This window comes from Thalassophryne amazonica, chromosome 14, assembly GCF_902500255.1.
Source record: "Thalassophryne amazonica chromosome 14, fThaAma1.1, whole genome shotgun sequence".
Classification (NCBI taxonomy): Eukaryota; Metazoa; Chordata; class Actinopteri; order Batrachoidiformes; family Batrachoididae; genus Thalassophryne; species Thalassophryne amazonica.
The window spans coordinates 6486692-6495133 of NC_047116.1; the positions used below are offsets into that span (position 1 = coordinate 6486692).

General features: G+C 43.6%; 1 protein-coding gene across 1 annotated transcript; it reads left to right on the forward strand.

Annotated features, from left to right (window-relative positions):
* The first annotated feature begins 5887 nt into the window (after positions 1–5887).
* Positions 5888–7282, forward strand: LOC117525286 (trace amine-associated receptor 13c-like). Its single transcript, XM_034187124.1, has 2 exons — positions 5888–6134; positions 6457–7282. Exons 1-2 carry the CDS (start codon positions 5959–5961, stop codon positions 7280–7282), a joined length of 1002 nt encoding a protein of 333 aa, XP_034043015.1. The 5' UTR covers positions 5888–5958.
* The last annotated feature ends 1160 nt before the right edge of the window (positions 7283–8442 follow it).

The following is an 8442-nucleotide window of genomic DNA, read 5'->3' on the forward strand; positions in this document are numbered from 1 at the left end:
TTATCCCCGTTCCAAATATACTCTCCAAATATATGGACCTGATTGACAACCTGAAATATACTCAACAAAAATATAAACGCAACACTTTTGGTTTTGCTCCCATTTTGTATGAGATAAACTCAAAGATCTAAAACTTTTTCCACATACACAATATCACCATTTCCCTCAAATATTGTTCACAAACCAGTCTAAATCTGTGATAGTGAGCACTTCTCCTTTGCTGAGATAATCCATCCCACCTCACAGGTGTGCCATATCAAGATGCTGATTAGACACCATGATTAGTGCACAGGTGTGCCTTAGACTGCCCACAATAAAAGGCCACTCTGAAAGGTGCAGTTTTATCACACAGCACAATGCCACAGATGCTGCAAGATTTGAGGGAGCGTGTAATCAGCATGCTGACAGCAGGAATGTCAACCAGAGCTGTTGCTCGTGTATTGAATGTTCATTTCTCTACCATAAGCCGTCTCCAAAGGCGTTTCAGAGAATTTGGCAGTACATCCAACCAGCCTCACAACCGCAGACCACGTGTAACCACACCAGCCCAGGACCTCCACATCCAGCATGTTCACCTCCAAGATCGTCTGAGACCAGCCACTCGGACAGCTGCTGAAACAATCGGTTTGCATAACCAAAGAATTTCTGCACAAACTGTCAGAAACCGTCTCAGGGAAGCTCATCTGCATGCTCGTCATCCTCATCGGGGTCTCGACCTGACTCCAGTTCGTTGTCGTAACCGACTTGAGTGGGCAAATGCTCACATTCGCTGGCATTTGGCACGTTGGAGAGGTGTTCTCTTCACGGATGATGCAAAGGAGATGTGTTGCACTGCATGAGGCAAATGGTGGTCACACCAGATACTGACTGGTATCCCCCCCCATGAAACAAAACTGCACCTTTCAGAGTGGCCTTTTATTGTGGGCAGTCTAAGGCACACCTGTGCACTAATCATGGTGTCTAATCAGCATCTTGGTATGGCACACCTGTGAGGTGGGATGGATTATCTCAGCAAAGGAGAAGTGCTCACTATCACAGATTTAGACTGGTTTGTGAACAATATTTGAGGGAAATGGTGATATTGTGTATGTGGAAAAAGTTTTAGATCTTTGAGGTCATCTCATATAAAATGGGAGCAAAACCAAAAGTGTTGCGTTTATATTTTTGTTGAGTGTATTATAGAACATCTGTCCATGATGGGGTGGGGGGTAAGATATCATATCCCCCCCCCCCCCCCCCAAAGCTCCCCACCACCCCAACATCAAAAACTCTGTACAATGTATCACTAAATTCAGCCCAACATAACCTTGGGAGTATTCAACAATGATGTAGCAACAACAGCAGGTTTGCTTTGTAGGGGTTGGGGGTGGTGGGTATCCAGGTCAGTATATCTTGTCCCCCACCCCATCGTTACGTGGGAAGGTCAGATGATACATGGCCAGGGAAGAAATTATAGATGTTAATTGATAGAATTTACAGAAAAGAGGGGGTCAGTCACTTCAGAATGGAGGATCTTGCTTCTGTAGAGAACCCTTGTGTATCGACAAGTAGGTATGTGTTCAAGATGGGCAAGATGGGAACAGGTGTTCTATCAAATAGCCTACAAGACCACATCACTGAGACATACAGTATTAATGTTGTTTTCCACTTGTCAGCCATGTATAAATATGGGTAGGATGAAATGGGGGATAATGCTACAGCAGACTTGCTTTGCAGGGGTGGGGGTGGGGGGATATCTAGAGAGGAAGATAAACTGGGAGACTGGAACAAAACTGTTTCTTTAAAGTAATGGTAACTGGTGAATACTGTTATTTATTTCACTCTTGAAGAGGTGTCCATTTACAATCACTAGGTGGTACCAATGACTATTTTGGAATTACTGGGAGTATCCTTGTGTGGTTTACATGATTTTTCAAACCTGACCAGTTGTTCTCACTGTGTTTTGTACAAAACCACTGTCTCTAACCTTAGTTGCATTAAATTTGGGGTTCCACAGGGGTCCGTCTAGGCCCCCTGCCTTTATATAGCCCTTGGGCACATATTACCTATCACTGCTATGCTGATGATACTCAGTTATACATGCCAATAACTGCTGGTAATCTCATCCACATAAAATCCATAGAAGATTGCCTTTCATTAGTGAGAAGCTGGATGTCTAGAAACTTCCTACTTTTAAAGTTTGATGAGACTGAAATGATGGTTCTTGGTCCAGTTCGACATTGGCATCAATTTGACCAGCTAATGCTTAGCCAAGGCTCGTGTGTCATACATCAGATTGACAAAGTGAGGAACCTTGGGGTAATTTTTGATCCTACATTGTCCTTTGACCTCCACATTAGAGATATTACGAGGACTGTTTTCTTCCACCTGTGAAATATAGTGAAGATTCGTCCCATCCTGTCTATGGCTGATGCTGAGACCCTGATCCATGCATTTATCTCTTCTAGATTGGACTACTGCAATGTTCTATTTTCTAGTTTACCGCAGTCCAGCATTAGGGCTCTCCAACTGGTTCAAAATGCTGCTGCCAGACTTTTGACAGGAAGCAGAAAGTTTGACCACATTACACCCATTTTGGCATCTCTTCACTGGCTTCCTGTCCCAGTGAGATCAGATTTTAAGGTACTGTTACTAGCCTATAAAATTATTCATGGACTGGCACCTCCCTACCTTGCTGACCTAATTAAACCTTACGTAATGCCCGGACTCTGTGTTCTCAGGGTGCAGGACTACTTTGTGTCCCTAAGGTGAATAAGATGTCTGCAGGTCACAGAGCTTTCTCTTACTGTGCCCCTGTTCTGTGGAATGATCTCCCTGCGTCTGTTATGTGTCGGACGCGGGCGGAGGACCGACCAGCGTTTGACAGGACCCAGGATAAAATAAGCAGAGCATGGTACAAAGGATAACAGAATTTAATAACATAACAGTGAGTGCTTAACAAAGAAGTGCGCGGTCTGGCGAGGTGGAAAGACGGTGCGCTCCCAGCAGCACAAACAATCCGGAGCCAGAACAGTTCAGACCCAAGGACCCCGCCGACACCCCGCAGGTGGCTGCGACCAATCGAGTCTGTGAAAGAAGAAACCATCATGTGAGTCCACCACTCCACACACAGAGAGACCACTCAAAGGTGTACATAAACAGCAGACACTTCCTGGCTTAATCACCAATCAGCTTCCCACCCTGCAGGCATGGAACACCCAGTTCAATTCTCCACTGCAGTGGAAGCTGATTAAACGACTAACATAACAGCTCAATGTAATAAGGTGTGAGGGACACCATATGTACTGACTGTACTCATGTTAGTCACAAAACCTAAAGTACCTCAGGAAGTGTGCTGACGAGCGTGAGACCTCACCCCCTCCTCTTTCACAGACCATGGCATCAAACCTGGTACGGTCTCTGCATCCATGATGATGAGATGGCTCTCTAGACGACGATCTCACCCGTCTGGTCACAAGGTCGAGTCTCTGGCAAATACACACTGTGTACTCCAGACTTAAATGCAACCATGCCCCAATCCATAAAGATGCACCACAGCTGTGAGTCCTGATGAGCTGCACATGACAAGCTTCAGGTGATCAGGGTGAGGTCCTGATAACTCAGCCACACAGCCACTCAGTCCTGAACGCATGCCACCTGGAAGGAAAAACAAAAGACAGAAAACAGAAGACAGAAACAAAAGGCAGCCAGGCACCCCAGCCATACAACAGCGTCAATAAAACAATCAGATTCTGTATATGGTTTAAAGTCCAAACTTAAGACGCACTTATTTTCCCTTTTGTACAGCTAGCGTACTGGTATAATATGTTACTATGCTTTTTACTCTTTTAATTCATTTTATTAGTAAATGGAGTGTGCCGCGGCCTCAACTTTATCTAAAGTCTGGCTCTTTTAGTGAAGCTTAGGGCTAGTGGCCGGCGATCACCTTAGTATTTCTTCTGTTTTTCTTGTTCTTTAATGCTGACAAATTATACTGTATTTGTTGTCTTTCTGGTGCCTGATTCTGTTTGTTTTTTTTCTCTCTCTCTCTCTCTGTTTGAGGTGCAGCTCCATCCAGAGATGGGTGTGGTGTCTGTTTCTGTGGCCCTCCTGTCCTGTGCACCGGCAACATTTCCTGTATATTCGTTCTGTGAATTGTTTTGTAAATTGTGTCTGTATCATGGCCCAAGCAGAGGGTCATCCCTTTGGGTCTGGTCTGCTTGAGGTTTCTTCCTCAAATCATCAAAGGGAGTTTTTTTTTCTTACCACTGTCACCTGTGTTCTTGCTCTGGGGGTTGGTAAGGTTAGACCTTACTTGTGTGAAGCATCTTGAGGCAACTTTGTTGTCATTTGGTGCTACATGAATGAACATAAATTGAAATGAACCAGGTGAGGACTTCAGACTCCATTAATGCTCTACACCCAAAGAGTTGGTGGCAGTAATGCACCATGTTGGTTTGCAAACAGCCAATAAGCTTGACAGAAGAAGACCTGGTGAGGTTCACTTCCGCTTGTCGTTTATTTTGGATGTTGTTGGTGGGACAAAGCAGTACTGTCTCATGTGGTACACTGAGAAAAACATCCAGAGCAGACAAACGTTGATGGACTTCTTTAAAAACATAATTTTATTTTGTTTTTGTTTCTCCTGGTCTGAGAGTCCTTCAGGTGCCTTTTGTCAAGCTCCAGGTGGGCTGGCATGTGCCTTTTACTAAGGAGCGGCTTCTGTTTGGTCACGCTACCATACAGGCCTGATTGGTGGATTGCTGCAGAGATGGTTGTCCTTCTGGAAGGTTCTCCTCTTTCCACAGAGGAATGCTGGAGCTCTGACAGAGTGACCATCGGGTTCTTGGTCACATCCCTGACTAAGGTCTTTCTCCCCCAATTGCTCAGTTTAGGAAGAGTCCTGGTGGATCAGAACTTCTTCCATTTACAGATGATGGAGACCACTGTGCTCATTGGGACCTTCAAAACAGCAGAAATGTTTATGTTTCCTTCCCCAGATTTGTGCCTCGAGACAATCCTGTCTCTGAGGTCTACAGACAATTCCTTTGACTTCATGCTTGGTTTGTGTTCTGACTGTCAACTGTGGGACCTTATATGTAGACAGGTGTGTGTCTTTCCAAATCATGTCCAATCAACTGAATGTACACCAGGTGGACTCCAATTAAGCTGTAAAGAACATCTCAAGGATGATCAGTGGAAACAGGAGGCACCTGAGCTCAATTTTGAGCTACATGGCAAAGACTGTGAATACTTATGTACATGTGATTTCTTAGTTTTTGTATTTTCAATAACTTTACAAAAATCTAAAACTGGTGTATTGTGTGTAGAATTTTGAAGGAAAATATCAATTTCAAACATTTAGGAATAAGGCTGTAACATAAAATGTGGAAAAAGTGAAGCGCTGTGAACACTTTGTGGACGTGCTGTAAACTAAATGGATGGATGAATGTGTGTGCTGCATTGCAGGAAGTGACATCACTGCTGTTCTGACTGATTGTACAGAGACCACAACAGTTCAACAGCAGGTTGTTCCTTCAACACAGAGCCACAGACAGTTTTGAGAATCTGTTCACTTGATGTCATGAATGGAGCCAAAGCACAGCCACTGGTGGATTAAAGCAAAGGTTTGACTGGGTCGAAGACCAGCAGACCAACATTTGCAAAATGATCACAATGAAAGTTGCTGAAAGTGGAAAAAAAAAAAAAATGAATGAAATTGAAGAATCCAGAAAGTTATTAATTTTTTATTTTTTTTTTTTTTGTGTCATGGGATGATTCATATTTGTTCGGGCAACAATGGTCATGAGGAAGAAGGCTCGTCATCACAAAGCATTAGACTGGAAAAAGTGAGGGAGGAGGGACATCAGTGTCCACAGAGACGGAGGAGTGTGAAGGGAACGTCAGAAAGAGATAAATCAGCTGTGTGACTGAGTTTTGGTCAGAAAGCTGGTGGAGCTCAGCAGCTTCTCCTCTCTGATGATGGAGACCCAGGACGGAGCAGAGCTCTGCTTTCCAGAACTCCTCAACACCTCCTGCAGGAAGCCAAGTTACCCTCAGTCTGAAGTCCTGCTGCTGCAGATCCTGATGTCCTCCGTCTCTGTGCTCACTGTGACTCTCAACCTGCTGGTCATCATCTCAGTCTCACACTTCAGGCACAAACTCACTTTATCACCATATTTTTGCATTTTAAACTTAATAATCTGCTCTGAATACAAACAAGAAATGACTTCAGTTTGTAACATTGAAATGAATGATGATGATCCAACTTAACTAAATTTTGACTTAATTCTTTGTGTGTTGCCAAGTGAAGTCTTTTCTTCAGGTTTTGTCTTTTTCACAGTCCTTCGTGTTTTAACAAACTTGAAAACAGAACTAATTTGTCATTTCCAGTTACACTGCCTTACACTGATGTTTTTGTTGTCATCTTTATCTCGTTTGTGTGACATGATGTTCATCACATTCTGCCCTCTGCAGGCAGCTTCACGTTCCCTCTAACCTCCTCCTCCTCTCTCTGGCCGTGTCTGATTTCTTCGTGGGCCTCGTGCTGATGCCGATTGAAATCCTCAGACAAACATCCTGCTGGTTTCTTGGAGACCTCGTGTGTTGTCTCTACAAACTTGTTTCCTTCTTCATTTCCTATGCCTCAGTAGGAGACATGGTGCTGATTTCAATCGACCGTAATGTGGCTGTTTGTTATCCTCTGCATTACTCCACCAGAGTCACCGTGAGGAGAACTAAAGTCTATATTAGTGTGTGTTGGTTGTGCTCTTTTATCTACAGTATTGTGTTCACAGGAGAAGACCTGAATCAGACTGACAGGTTTAGTTTCTGCCGTGGAGAGTGTCTGGTTGTCATTAACTCCACAGCAGGAGTCGTTGACCTCGTTGTGACCTTTATCGGTCCCATCTCCGTCATCGTGGTTCTGTATGTGAGAGTGTTTGTGGTGGCTGTGTCTCAGGCTCGTGCCATGCGCTCTCATGTTACAGCTCTCACACACAAACCATCAGTGAACGTAAGAACCAAGAAATCTGAGCTGAAAGCAGCCAGAGCTCTGGGTGTCGTTGTCGTCGTGTTTCTTCTTTGTTTGTGTCCGTATTACACTGTCAGTCTTGCAGCAGGTGACCATGTCAGTGCCTCAGCTGCATCATTTGTGCTCTTCCTCTATTACTGTAACTCCTGTCTGAACCCTGTGATCTACGTCTTATTCTACCCCTGGTTTAGTAAAGCCATGAAACTCATCCTTACTTTAAAGATCCTGCAGTCTGGATCCTGTCAGATTGACATACTGTACAGAATTTAGCTCTGACAACATGGAAACTAGTCACACTTGGTTCGAGACATCTCATGAATAACTTGTAAGAATAAATCGTGTTTTCTGCACATCAACAACCAACCTTTTAGACTGTGCTTTTTATTTTATTTCAATATATTCACTCCTTTTCCTCTTTTATAAATGAGAGTGTGTACAAAGGAGGACTAAATCTTATACACTGTGTCATGAACAAGGACACCTTTAGTTTTTCTCTTTTTTTTTTTTTTGGATGCTGCAGTCTCTCCTCCACAGCTCCACAGCTAATCCAGCTTCATCCAGGCCCAGCCATGGAACTCCACTACTTTAGAATAACACCTTTGATTTTTCATATGTTTTGTTGTTATTTGTTTTCCAGCAATCCGCTATGTTCTACTGCGACAGAGTGGCGTCCTGTCCAGGGTGTAACCCGCTTCACACCCTGTGACTGCTGGGATAGGCTCCAGCTCCCTGTGAACCTTAACTGGAGTCAGCAGGTATAGAAAATGGATCCAATGTTCTACCAGAAGGACTCAGAGGACAAGTTAAAGTTGATTGTTTTATTGCAACAAGACATGTACAGGAAGACATAGACTGTGGTGAAATCAATTTGGCACCAGCCCCCATCATGGCACAGAGCAGAATTGAGATGATCCTGAATCCTGCTGATGGAAACAGCATGGGTGGACCTCACCCCCACACACAAAGCGGGGACCAGCTGGTCGTGGTGGGGTGGAGGAATGTTCTTTAATACTTAAATGAATGTGCACAGTTCCTATTGGCTGAGAGCTGATGGCTCGTAGGAAACACCCGTTTCATTTAGAGATTAAATCTGATGTGAATTAATGAATTCTGAGTGAAGAACGTCTGAGTCCTGTATTTCTGTGTTCCTGCTGAATGAAATGGCTTGTGACAAAATACATTTTTCTGAATGTGAATGAGCTCCTACATCCAATTAAAAGCTGTAAATTCTTCACTAAATTGAAGAAATTAGAAGCCTAATTCATTTAAAGGATAAAGAGCATGAAAAACATCTCTTCCTCATCTAAATATGGACAGATAAGAAAACTACATTTGGATAAATTGCTAAATTAGGAGGGCTGGTTTATTCTCGTTAGGGGGGATATAAATGAGAATCCAGATAATTTGTTAAATGTGCATGAGCCTCCTGG